Source organism: Lepisosteus oculatus, chromosome 6 (genome assembly GCF_040954835.1).
Source record: "Lepisosteus oculatus isolate fLepOcu1 chromosome 6, fLepOcu1.hap2, whole genome shotgun sequence".
NCBI lineage: Eukaryota > Metazoa > Chordata > Actinopteri > Semionotiformes > Lepisosteidae > Lepisosteus > Lepisosteus oculatus.
Window position 1 is genome coordinate 2,599,432 of NC_090701.1, and position 14,967 is coordinate 2,614,398.

At 36.6% G+C, this 14,967-nt stretch overlaps 1 protein-coding gene across 2 annotated transcripts in view; it reads left to right on the forward strand.

Annotated features, from left to right (window-relative positions):
• cntnap2a (contactin associated protein 2a) overlaps nt 1-14,967 on the forward strand; it is a 460,034-nt gene that overhangs the window by 229,287 nt on the left and 215,780 nt on the right. For both annotated transcript variants that reach the window (XM_015354892.2, XM_015354893.2), the window contains exon 5: nt 12,443-12,590. In XM_015354892.2, coding sequence (XP_015210378.1) covers nt 12,443-12,590 — 148 coding nt within the window. The remainder of the gene's footprint in view (nt 1-12,442; nt 12,591-14,967) is intronic.

Below are 14,967 nucleotides of genomic sequence, written 5' to 3' on the forward strand. Positions count from 1 at the left end.
AAACTGACACGACCGTTCTTGTCTTGGATGACCTTAATAGCTTAAGACATCTGAAACATGATTCTGTCTGTCTGCAGAAAATATGCGATTGATCTGCTCAGTGATTCCAATCCTTTACTTTCTCTCTCAGACCTTGAACGCTTCAAGACTTCTAGGAGATGGACTGAACCATTCATTTATTCCCATAAACATTTCTATCCTTTTAAGGTTGGTAATGGTCTCCTGACCCACATTTGTGTGGAGTGCGGTCGTCTAAACTCTGTCTAAACAATATGATTTTAAATGCAGAATCACTGGCCAATAATTAAAATGATTACACCAGCATTTGTCATCCAGGGAAGACAGCCAATCTGCCAGGCACAATTTGAAGTGAATTAATTTGTTTGCATTAATATAAAAAGTGTACTTTCTGAAGGACCATCACTTACTTGGAATAAATCTTATATTACACAAGGACAGCGCTTTACTAAAGGCTTCATTCTGTGGCTTGAAAATTCGGTGTTGACTGCTGTTCTCATTTACACAAGAAACAATGTGTACATTTCCCAGATTAATTATGCAAGCGTAATTAGTTTTTTCTGTACCATTTCCATTTATGAAATGCATATGCAACTACAGTAATTAATGCTTTTACATACATTTTATACATATTCAGAATTTGAATTTAAGGTCTAATTTGTACTGTGTATACACATACAGTACACACTGCATACCTGACTCACAGCAGCAGTAAATATACAGCTTGGGTATTTCATACACATGTACTGTATGTGACATTTGCCATACAGCTGTCTCTGTGCTACTGTCCACATATTGAAAGCATACAGAAGTGAATATGTAGCTGTACTGAATTGTGGAACTGAATTATGAAAATCATAAGGGATGTCAAGAAAATATTGATATGGCTATAGCTTCTAAAGCAAAAACAAGTTGCTGGGATGGCAAAATTTTAATCAATATCGTAAAAGCTATCTGCACATAGAGAACCATGCTGGGGTTTCAGCAAAACCAGTGTGTCGAGCAATCTGTCCTCCAAAGATTCGACAGTAGGATTATGACCTGCAGTGATGCTATGGAAATCACAGCATGGTACAAATACAGTATATTGCTGAACATCCTCATGGTATAGTGCAATCTCTCATAAATGCCATCCAGATATTTAAAAAACACATTTTAAATACATGCTCAGTCATATTGCTGCAAACAATTAAGCCTTGATTGTACTATTCCTTACTGAGGCTAATAGTATTAAGCAAAGCTATAAAGCAATCACTGCATCATCCAAGAGAAACACATCTGTCACCTCCACGTTAGCAAGAATTAATGAATCATGAGTTGTAATGTATTTTGCTCTCTGTAAATAAAAAATACTAAAATTCCCACAAAAGCAGAGTAAAAAAATAACATTTTTTTTTTCATTATATGTATAATTCACTCTTGTGTGCCAGGTAAATGCTGGCAAAAGTCTTAAGACATCGTAGACACAACATATTTGACGAGCATCAATAGTTTATCAATGTTTTCGCTTATTTTACTATTTATAAATTACTTTAAATGTTTTTAAAACAGATTCATTTTGGTGAGAGGAAACAAACCTTGTCATCTGATAGTCTCGACAATGATCACAATCTTCAAAAACATGATCGTAGCTACTCTGCGGAAACTATACAGTGCCCTTGCAGAAAGTATTCACACCTTTCCAATGACAAATGAATGTTGAATTACAAATCATGGATTCACGTAGGATATTGTAGTAAAATTGTAAATGCCCAAACTGAATACTTTTAAGGGAAGGTGAATAAGTTAAATGTCATTGAAAAGTGCAAAGAAAAAACAGAAACTCCAAAATGTACACACATTTGTCATTCAATAAAAATGGGACAGGGGCTGAAAACCTTTGCAGAGCACTGTGCACGAGCAGCCCAGGTGCAGTGTTGCAGTAGTGATGTTTTCCTCATTGTTCCTCTCTACACATCCAGAGAACTAAAAGGCAACATTTTGTACTACAACACACAATCTTTCAGGGTGAACCTGTAGCTTAAGACACAATGACTGAACCCAAGCCACAACATACAGTAATCATCTTTACACATAACAATGAAAAATATTTAGAAGAAAGGAAGAATTGGGCAGAATTTCTGAGACTCTTGTACAGCAGTGTACATTTACACAGTGCTATACAATATCATACTTATCATAGTTTTTTATGACATCATTTCGGAGGCTTATGACATGGCTTCATTTAGAGCAAAATCAATTTATGTAATTTATCATATATCTTTACTTAAGGTCCTATATAAGGAAACAAGTTATTTTTATTTACCCCAACACAAGTTGTTATATTTTAGCTACTGTAAGTTTAAGGGTTTCCAGTTGATCTCTAACTGACTCCTAAGACGGGTAATTTGAGCTGTTTGGTATTAACTTGTACAGCCTGAAGACAGTTTTCACTAATTGAGAATCTACATGCCAAAGCAGAAAACTGAATAGTTGTAATGTGTTTAGATAATTCAGGTTCAAGTCATATTTTCTTTAAATAACTCATCTTTTTACACTATGAAAGATATCCAAATAAATTAAAAGTTCTGTCATGTTCCTTCACTTATTGTACCATAGCCGTCACTATAGTACAGTTTATACAGAACTGCAGAGGAATAAGTAAAGGCTTTTTCCATTTATTCCATGATGGAAAGATAAGAAAAGAAACACAACATTTCAGCTGTGGAGCCTTCTTCAGGTGTCCCACTTTGCTCATTTTGCAAAACTTTGCATTTTATATGGAATAAACCTTTGCTTGTTCCTTTGCAGCCTACGTATGCTGATGGAGCTACAGTACCTACTTGAACATACTGTATACAGAACTGTACCGCTAGACTGTACTTAAGAAAATATACAAAATAAATAGTTTTGATTGATTTTTGTTTGGTCACCTAAGAAATACACACAATTTTGTTACAATACCTTTGCAGCATGTTCTGTTAGGGCCTCATGGTGTTTTATGATATTATTGCTTCACCAAATACCTTCCTGTAGCTGAAAGACATATTTCAAAGTTATTCTTCAAACTGATGCCTTGTAGCTTTGTAAATCACAGAGCAATCAAACAAACAGGTAATTTTTATCTTTTTTTATGAAACAGCAGTAAATTATAGAGTGAGAAGTATATTAGGCCCTATGTGAACCCCTGGTGTCTGTATAAAGTGAACTCTGAAAAACTCCCCTGGGGTTTTTCAAAGAAGCTCCTGGCTCAAGATGTCAGACTGCAGGATCTGTGATGCAAGACTGTGCCATTCAATTGTTCCACTTTCTCTGACAGCACCACCTTAAAGATCCCATCACTGTATGTAGTCCAAGCAACAGTACAGTATGTGTCTTACATTCTCCAGTGAATTCCGTGGAGCCCTGGGAATGTATCCTTAAAACTTTTTATTTGATTCAATGATTTGATTTGATTTTACTTGATTAAAGTGTCCTTTAATCAAGGACACTTGATTAACTGTAGGTGACATTTTTTTGTTTGGCTATTCATTTGAGAAGACAAAGTCTGCCGATGCCATTGTGGTACCTTTTACATTCAAGTGTTCCAAACCAACAGCAGTGTTCAGCATGACTTCAGCTGTTGCTCATATAGCGTGTTGCTGTGTCCTGTAAATAAATAGTTTTGATAGATTATTGATTATTGTTTATTAAATGGGTCTCATGGATGGTCACCTTAGAAGACACAATTTTGTTATAGTACTTTTATACTTTTAGAGGTTCATGCTGTGTTACAGTACTATTGTTGCACAAAATAAATTACGTTTTATCATTGTCCGCGAACTCTTCATTGCATGCATCTTTACATAGTCAATACTGTTCAGAATCTGATACCATCTCACTAGGATGAACATCACTGAGAGTTTGGAACAAGCTATCCAGTCATTTGTTGATGGCAAGTAACCTGGTTTCTTTCAAGAAATTTTGGATCAATGATCTACTAACTGCAGAACAGGTTAGCTGAACTGAATGACTTCCACTCATTTGTAACTGTGCCTGTGTTCTCATGCATGCTTTTCACAAGCAAGCCCTTTCAGAAACAGTCCCTGGCTCACAGCTGCCCTGAGAGTACTGGTGGGGAAAACATGCAACCAGTTTGTCTGGATCAGTGCTATTTCACTGTTGAACCCATGCAGTGGTCCAGGAGTGGTCAGAGGAGTGTAGAGGTGCTTAAAGCCACCACATAACATGATTTCATCAATATTATGTTGATAAGGGGGAAAGGGATGTATTATAGCACCTTTTGGACTCAGATGGCCCAGACCGGATGATGCTTCTCTTAAAAATTACTGTTTAATTTCAGATTTTCTAACAAAAGGTACAATCTGAATTAAACACTGTATGAAGCACTCTTTTTTAAACTACGTTCCAATGGATTTAGCATCACAAAGTGCAGACTAATGTCAAATGATTAGCACTAACATTTCTGACAGTAAAATTATGAACTAATGAATGTGCCAATAAATTAGTGATGATAATTTAGCTCAACAGCGTTGAAGGTGGTTGTGGATAGTGTTTCAGTTCTGTTGCAATTGTCACTCAGTGCATATAAAATAACAGACAGAGAACAATACTTGAGACCTTATGCAGCTCTGTCTAGAACATTTGAATAGAAGATATTCAATGAATTGTATCCAAGGAGGTCGTTTGTATGGTATTCTCTTCATTGTTCTGAAAGAACAGAAGCTACTGTTAATATATAAAAAAACAAAGGCAAGAATTAGATTTTTTTTATTTTCTCTATCCAGGCTTGCATACCTGCTGAGATATTCATTGTATTTAGTACTGATAGTTTGTTGAATGGGTAAATTGAAACTGAACTGTGGGCTTCACTGTCTCAGTAGAATATATCAAATCTTTTTAAATGCACTCCACCTTGATTATTATTCATATATTTGAGTGTAAGAAGACTGCTACCAGTTGGTTTCCAGCTGTTTTAAATCCTGTTGAAAAGTCTTACTTTGCTGCTGCATTCAGAATGGAATAAAGGAACTATGTACATTTTGCATAAAATAATACACTTTATACACTGTTAAATATATTTGTATAACACTGGTGGCCTTTTAATTGTGTAATTTAATTCAAATAAAATGTTCAAGTATAACGTCTGCAATTTAGAAAAATACATGAATTAAATGTTATTATTGCTACTTGATAAAGGCATATTCAGACATAAAATACTACCCAGCCAGTTAGTTGTCAGCAGATAATGATTAATGTAGTTGAATATTTTGTCTCACTCATAAGAAGGCTCTGGCTTCACACTTCAAATGGGGTTGTGCATGGATATGTTTGAATAGAGAAAACATCGTTCCTCACAAATTAACCAAATGTTCACAAAAGACTGAAACATGGATCTAAGGATGAGCAGCTATCCTAGCATGTGTATGAGAAGAGAATTACAGAGAAACTGCGCTGTCCTTGAAATTTAGGAGCATTAGAATGCCATTGAGTAACAGTTGGCAGCATCGAGCAGATCATTTTAAAAGACTATGTATGCCCATTTTGCAAAAGACATTTTGTACACCCTAAATCCCATGACTATCAGTAATCAGAAGTGACTCCACAAAGAGTTAAGTAATGGATCAATACCTTTTCCTTTCTGTGGATATTCTACACAAAAGCACCTGTTTTGATGTGAATATTGTTTGCCAAAACTAGCAGCTTATTCTAGTTACTGGTGTCACTGATATCTCTGTACCCCACGAAAAATAAAACCCAGATGAGCATTAAAGGTCATGGACATACAGTACAAGAAGCATCTCTGGTCAATTACCCACAAACTCATCTCTTTCAATAGGTACTGTACCTCAGTGCATATTGAAAACAAACTTGTATAAAACAGTGGTCTAATGGACTTCAAGGTCTGATGCCAAGAGCAAACTCTGTCATTTTCCACAGCTGGAAAAGTGCATTGTGACAGATGTGGGCTATCCTGAAAGCTCAGACCTTCAGTACTCAACATGTCATGTTTTAAAACACACTGGCTGTCAATATGGGCTGAAAATAAAGTAAAGATAATTTCTAATGTCACTAAAAGTAAATGTCTACAACAAATATCCTGTAGGCAACGGATGTCTTTGTCAGTGACTCACCTACTTTATACTTATTTTTCTCCATTTAATTATATGTTTAGGTTGTGGTTCCTCAGGTTTGACTGTTATTAAGTCAAATTATCTTCAGAGGTCCATGATTCAAAGGGACATATTTAGAAATGAGCACGAGGATCCTGCACTTCCTTGCAAGATGCTGTTTAATCAGCCTGCTCTGAGCACAAAACTTGCTCAGCATCTTCATATACATATGTTAACGAGTTTCCGGGATGTTTATTCCTGTTCTTAAGTGCTTTGTAGCTTTAGATAAGGCCAGGGCTCCTATCTGGAGGATTGTAGTTTTAGACATGTCATAATGTCATGTTGAAATGGCAGTTTTCTGCAGGGAATACACTGAGTTATGTATGAGACTGCCATCCTTACAAATAGTGAAGGAGGTGCCGCAAGCTTTAAGTGATGGAAGCTGTCTGCAATTTAGCTACCAATGCCAGCTCCAATGGAACGAGAAACGGAAAAGGTGCCAGATGCTCTCAGGGAAGTAATGGTCCAGTAATGTCTGCCCAGAGATTGCTATCCCTGAACATTTACTTTGTTGCTGTTAAATACTGTTACCAGATAAATACTGTGTCATAGCAAATTTATTGCAATCAGATATTTATTGCTGTGCTCAAAGGGGGATAAGGATGCGTACAGTAATTCACAAATTACTACATGCCTTTAGGCTCGCATATTGAAAGTTGTTCAGAGACTCAAATCATTCATGTTGTACAGAGAAATGTCCGACTAAGTCACAGTATTAATTTACACAGACATGACATCTACCCTCTAATAAACAATATAGTTTCATGAACAACTGTCTTTAGGGGCATTTTTCATTCTTAGTGAAACAAGATTATGTTAGATTTACAGTTAGATCTGTAGTTTGCTAAAGGTCTTATAGATACATTTCATGTTGGTTAAAACATGTTGACTACCACAGATTTAAGATCCTGTGAAATTACAATTTGCAAACTACAGTGTCTTATCAAAATGATTTAGGAAAATCTTCTAAAGAGATGCTCAATATTCCTATAATCTCCCCCTGACACCAACACCACATAGGTCAGCTGTTTTCTGCTGTGTAAGCCCTTGAAGTCTCAACTGTAAGGAAGTTCAGAAATTAATTTCTCTTATAGCTTTCCTGATAATATGAGCATGTGCCAGAGATCCATGGTGTTAGGTAACGGTTGAATAAACACAATCAGGATCCTGGTTTAACCTTAAACTGTATTTGATTAGAAGAAAAAAGCTACTGTATTTAACATTCTGCCTTGACATGAACTTAAGGAGCATCCAAGCTGTCTAGGCATTTGATGTTTTCCTTACAGTACATTTATCTTAATTTTCAAAATGTACTAAATTTGTAAAAAACAAACAAACAGAAAAACAAATTTAGGTTGAGGGTGAATTTAGGTTCTTCTGCTTCTCACCCTAAATGGATTGTATTTTCAAGATGTTTTAAACTGTAGAAATAATTATATAAAATGAAATAAACTGTAAACCTGGTGTAGGTGGATCATGGGCTCCATGCTAGCAGGATCTGTTGTCTTTCTGTTATGAAATTACACGTTGAACCTGGAGCTGATTTAATAGTGGGCTCACCTCCTGTACATGGGAAGTAATTCTGACAATTCCCATTTTTGGGGGGGTTTCTGTCAGCTGAAGTTGGGCAATATTTTGTCAGAGCTGGGTCTTCCAGGAGAATCAGCCAGCAGAAAGCTGTTACTGGGAGCCCTGCTGTGTCCTGTGGTCAGTGGTCAGGGAGGAAGTGAGGAGCCTGGGTGAGAATATTGACCGTCTCTGACTGTGGATTTCCCAGGAGGCAGTGCCCGATGTATATATGACAACATACTGTATATACGAGTCGAAAACACATATATATGTTGTCAGTATTACTGATCAGAGATTCAGTTTACTTCTTCAGATAATGTAACCCCAAAAGGTTCTATCAATCTTTTATTCAATGGACTGTAAGGAGCTGTGAATTGATAGTAAGCAGGATTTAGTAGGCTCCCAGGCAAACCATTGACAGGGTGGGCACATCGCCTTCGCTGCCGAAAAAGGCAGGCCAACGGACAGACTAAAGTGTTTATCACCTGACTGCTGAGGTGTTCACAACAAACAAAAACAAACAAGGCAGTAAAAACCATTTTTGAGCAATAGACTCGTTTGGCTTCAGTGTCATGGCTTGCATAATGCCCTCCGTGGTTAACAGTCCTCCGGCTCGAAAGAAGCAGGATCAAGGTTAGAGTAGAAGCAAGGCAAAACATTTAATGAATATCTCAGGGGACAAATCCTGACCTGTTTTTCCACTGACGATGCTAGGGGCCAGTGCTCTCCAAAAGCACTTGAATCAATTAGAATTAATTTGTCATTGATGTTTGTATAGCTTTTGTTTTTGTAACAAGCTGGAGCTCATAGTGTTTAGTAAACACAGAATATTACACGTTGGCTTGTATTTTTTGCTTGAACTTAGATGTAAGTGGCTGGCACACAGTTTCTTGTTGTGTTGTAGTAGTACAAATAAAAGGACAATGAGTATGCTTAAGATTATTTACTACAAAATACGATTTTTTATGTTGTAAAAGAGCTAATAAAACAGAAATAAAAAATAAACCATTATCCTTGTTTTTCTAAGATATATTTTGATAGTACATGCATATCTAAAACACAATAAAATTGTCTGGGGAAAAGAGGTAAATTTAACTGAACCCATTTATTTATCAGTGAGTCATTTTGCATTTTATTTATTTTTACAACCTGCCCAGAGAGATTTTTTGTGAAGGTAATATACTTTTAGTAGTTAATAAATATAATAAGCTTTTTTTGCATAAAACTATAGCTCGACTTCAATTGTACCACATTTATTTGAATTATATTTCCTGCTCCACAGTATATAATACTAAGCATAATACAACAATCAATAAAGCAGTCAAATGAAATCCTTATTATACCATGTGAACAAAAAGAGAATAACTCCCCATGCAAGATGGGAGCCTGCCACCCAATAGGATCTGAAAACAGAAAGAATGGAATAAACATGAATTGGAGGAGATGACGATTCAGCTGAATCAAACAGTATCGATACTACATCAATAGTATAGAATATTAAAAGCTTTAATCTATATACTAAATCTTGTTCAGAGTTCTAGGATTATTTAAGAAATACAATCTTCTGAGTCACATTAAAAAGAATTGCCTATTTTTAAGCTTTACAAAACTAAAATCCATTTTGCCTGGGTTTTTCAGCTTTGTTGGATCATCATTGTTTATTGCAGCAATCCGCTGAAAATCCAATGGTAAAAGTTGGTGTCCTGTCTGGAGGTGGTGGCCACTGTTAATGAAAGAAACCTGCAACCTAAGCTTGGCCTTTGTCCTGTAAATTGTGAAGGTCCTTTATTACAAAGCTCGGCTCTCAGGCCAGCTCCAGATATGACCAACTATTTGCATACTTGCTGACCACTGAAAAGTCTTGACTTGAGTCATTACGGATTTGGGTTCCTCTGCATAGCCCAATACTCCCACTCACTCGAACAGAACCCAGCATGTACTGTAGTTTTTGGGCAAGCAAAATAAAACAACTTTTCATCTTGTAGGGCGTACATAATTTTCATGAGAAATGTACAGGATGAGCTTCACTTATATTGTGATTCAACCAGAAAAAAATGTGCATATTTTTTTAAAAATAGCAACAAATTCTATTAAAATGATTATCGCATGATGCAATACTAACTTTTTAACATAACGATGAACAAATACTTCAAATGAGATCCATATGATATTAACTATAGGAGCAACAATTCAGATTTTTATCTGTGAAAAATCCTACAAAACACTGTACCAAAAATCCAACCAATTTAAATAAGTCTTTGATTTGTTTTGTCAGGTTTTATGTAATTAGAAGACATTGCAGATTGTTTGGAGTTGCAGTCTGTTCAAGACTATATTCGTGATGGGCTAGTTGTTCCATGTTTCTTCATTTAAAAACACACAAATGTTTGTGGGAAGTGGAGCACTTATTATTTAAATGACAGATATGTCAACCTCTCCCAGAATATTTCTTAAAGTTAGTCCAATTAGTAATAAGTAAAATGACAGAAAATAAGTAATACATTATTTGACAGAGAATTCTTCGCAAACACATGGAACTTCAATAGTACCCAATCAATTTTTATGAAGGTTGTTAAAATACTGCTACTGCCTGCTACATTTTTAATATGATCCAATATGATGCAGAAGTTAACCTAGTATGATAGAGAAATTAAAGTATACTTACAAAATAATGTATAATATATAAATATATAATATATAAATTATAATTCAGATTTACATTTTTTTTATATTTAAGTAAGAATGTATAATGAATGGAATTGCCCCTTTTATTTATTTACAGGTTTGTACATTTCGATCGTATTATGTACTGTATGTGCCCCATGCTAATTAATGACTAGATTAAATGAACATGGAAGTTCTGTTCTGCATAAAGATATTCAGCATCTTTACCAGCTGCAAAATATTTTGTAGAAGAAAACCATGGGAACTGAGCATTTGAGATGTATTAGTATAGTGACAGTGTGACACAGAAAAAGCGACGATGATTAAGTAATAAGCTGCATCAAAAAATATATACATTTTATGGGTGACCATAGTACTCCATGTTCACCTGGATACTTTGAGATTTTTAGTTCATAGGGAGCTCCATCAGCATGCGTAGGCTGCAAAGTAACAAAGGTTTATTCCCTGCTGAAAAGAGAAGAAAACAAACACAATGTTTCAGCTGTGGAGCCTTTTGGCCCAAATAGATCATTTGGTTGCTAGTTGACTAAATAGTTTGAGGATTTCATGAAGGAAACTGTATGGATATACAGTAACATACCGTCTCAAAAACACAGCATGTGCTATAGCTAATGTACTATATCAGACAGTTCATTTCAACAGTCATCTAAGAGCAACACAGCAACACCTTTCTTCCAGCAACCTTGCGCTGTATGTACAGTATTACACTGCACAGATGCTTTCTGAGCTGCCATCCCATTGCAGCACACGATTTCAGCTGCAGAGTGAGTGCTTATCACACACTCTGTCCCGGGACTGAAGCTGCCTCCACCGAATTGGGAGAGACAGTAGTTCCAGTTCCATCTCACCATGACATTAAAGATTCCTGGGGGGCCTGTTTCCTGGGACACGACCGACCCACCCCCGGGCAGATGTGCCAGCTGTACATCAATGGTCTTTGTTCCTCTCATGTCCCTTAATCTTTGACCTCCTGACAGTGTAGGGAGTAAACATGTCCACCTGGGATCCTTGATAGAGCTAAGTGTTCTTCATATGAAAGATTGACACAGCTGTGATTGAACTGTGGCAGTCTGCTTTGTACTCCAAATGAGTTATTTTTCTTTCAGTAATCTCTTCAGAAGTCACCTCTGTGTCTGATGCTTTAGACTCTCAATTATGTTTAGAACTCAATTTTTTTTCAGAACAAAATGTAACTGTTACACTGCTTTATCGTGCCATTACCATTTAAGAAATTAATAAAAAAATCAAGACAATTAATGTTTGTTCATGATATAAGTCTGCGGTCACTTTTTAAAAGTCAGCAAAGAAGGAAGTACTTGGAAATACTGTATTCTTTCAGAACTGCACAGTTTTATTCTTATTGTTTAGTAGAAAATGATTTGTAGCTGTAGTGAAAATATAATACTGTTTTGGTTTAACACTTGCATGTAACACAGTTTGTCTCCCAGTTCTTTTCTAGCTATCTTTTCTCTCTTTTAATCAGCTTTATCATGGGTTTATTTTATTTTGCATTATCACATGCCCAAAACACCATTGGCTCTACTGTATACTGTATGTTCTCAACTGTTCGTCATTCCTAATGGTAAAATTAAAGAAGTCCATGGCAGAGCTCCAATAGACACAAGCGCACACTAATGTCTAAACACATACCTTATAATCAGACGGGAGAACGGTTGGTGACTCCTTGCTGACATGTTACCACTCCATAGACGTTTTCCCTCCGGTCTGCTCAGGCCCTGCGCTTCTGACATGTACCTGCCTCGATCTCGTCACTTACTGTATCTTCCACACCATACCTTCAACATTTATTTTTGCATCATTTATTCTGTAAGTTGCCCTGGACGAGGGCATCTTCTGAGCAGATCGACAACGACAGGAATAAATAAAGCAATAAATAATCGATTAGGAAATATGGCCGAGGAGCGTAATGGAATCTGTGTGTGGGGGCCAAGCACCGAGTCAGAGACCCTGCTGACACTGGCCGTCTAACCTGCGTTTCTCTCTTTGATCTCCTTCAGGCGTTTGTAGGCAACACAAACACCGAGAGCGTAGTCCGGCACGATTTCCAGCAGGCCGTCGTGGCTCGCTACCTGCGGATTATCCCCCTGGACTGGAATGGAGAAGGACGCATCGGGCTCCGGTTTGAGATCTACGGCTGTCCTTACTGTGAGTCTCCCGCCACAGAACGTTTTTCTGCAACTGCACCTTGTACGAAACACATTGTCATTCCCATGCAGAGAGTGCATTAGCCATTTTTTTGACAGATGGGTTTTATTTTGCCATTTAAATGCATACATACAGTACAGTACCTGTAGGTATTTAATTTTCCCAGTAGCATTCTCGTAGAATGTAGAATTTGCTCTTTAAAGTAATGTATACAAAGAGTGATGCATTTTAGTGCATTAATACTCTTTTAATCTTTTAATGCTTGAGTTACCAGATGAGCTAAGAATTCTGGACATACTGTACTTAGATACCCCCGCAGGTAATCTATTACAATAGTTTAAAAAAGAGTAAGGTACCAATATTCCAGCTCCAGACAGGCAGACCTATAATGAGCAGTTACAGAATGTGTAAGAAAAACACTCATATGATGTTGCTATCCTGCAACCTTCAAATAACTCATCCGGGTCAAAAGTAACACCCAGATCTTAACTTTGATGACTGGTCTAATTTCAGCCCTATCAGCCACGTCACTGAAGTCCAAATCTTTGCAAAGAGTTGACATTGGGAGTCTATGAGCACAATATCAATTACATCACAGTTTAACTCAAGAATATTCTGTTGCATATGCAACGTAGTATCAGATAGACATCTGTACCGTGCAGAAACCGCAGCAGTAGTATCTGATTTGTTCTACAAGAAAATCTGAGCATCCATGATGGTGAATAATCTAATCAAGAGGAATATACATTAGGTAATGCTAAACAGACAAGGACTTAGCACAGAACCCTGTGGAACACCCTGAGTAAGTGCAGAAACATGCAATTCAAAGCAGCCAAGGTGTATGATTTGGTCCTGGAAGCTACACAAGGGCCAAATGAACAAAGGGAAATGCCAGTCATTCCTGGAAGATTTCCCATGTGATCCAGCACAATCTCATGATCAAAACATGACAAGACAGTATCGAAATGAGAAGAATATTAAGTGAGCCAGAATCAGAGGCCGTCTGCAAATCATTAACAAGTGCTGTATCAGTAATACTCTTTCTAAACTCCCGACTGAATAGGTTCAAAGAGCTCATTAGATGCAAGCAGAGATGTTAATTGAGTTGACACAGATTGATCCTGGATCACCCTCTTGAAAGTGAAATGATATAAACTTAATAATTGTAGCATATACAGTACAGTACAGTATAAATATAGCATGACTTTGTATCTAAGAAAAGTATAGATACAGGCTTAAACATGTGGTCGAGACTGACATGGGCTATGGCCTTTACTGCCATTTTTAATATGGATCTTCTTTAACTGCAGTTAATATTTTGCCAATGGCAACTCAATCTAAACAACATCTCTTGTTTTTACTGGTGTTCATTAGATTGGACAAGCCTAAATGTGACAGGAAGCAGACTTGTGGATAATAACATTTCCCAGCACTTTGGAAAATAGATTCAGATGCTTAGTTCAATAAGTATCCTGCGACAACACATTGTTGGAGCAGCAGAAAGATTGAAATCAACACATCCTTGTGAAAATACTCTTTCAGTGTTTTAAAGTACAAAAAGGGTGAAGTAATGGTGTTGCTATGCCGAACCACTCTTCAAAATAACTCCTGTACCACAAAGAAACATTTTAAAGGAAATGGAGATTATACGCATACCTTGTGCATGAGAGGCACTTTGTGCAATTTCATATTTGAAAATTTTATTCAAAACACTTGTGCTCCCTAGAGTGACTTACATTAAGGAAAGTTAATCTTTTCAATTCCAGTAAGGGCCTGTTATGCACAAATGCTGTGAGAGGGCAGAGTGCTACTGATTATTATGTAGACAGAATAAATGAAACAATAACGCCGTTTTAATGTGGAGAGCAGGCAACCCTTTTAAGACTAGCCACTTGTTTATTATAATAGCTTCTATATGGCAGGATTAGTTTTCTATTTAAGGAAGGCTTGAGCTCAGACTGTATGAAGATGCAAAACAGTAAGAAAACCATTCCAACAGGAGAAAATGGATTTCACATGGGGAATGAAAAGCTCAGAGTAAGAGTGTATGTAATTTAAATTGCAATTATAAGTTGTCTTGGATCAATGTCTCCAAAGGAAAGCAGATATTTGTTTCAGATTTATCTTTTTTTAAAAATAAACTAATGCCATCAGATTCTGTTTTTCACCTTTTTGCATTGTCTTCAATCATGCCGAAGGTTTCTTGGCTCTGTGTTTTCAGCAGAGCTGGTTTCACAGAGACACATGTTGACAAATTGTAGCATTTTGCCAGCTCTGCTAGAAATGTTGCCCACAATCTGATTAATGACTTTTCCTTCTTAAACTTCACAAGGAGGCTATGATTCTGCTTAGAGAGAATATATATGTAATTTTCAAA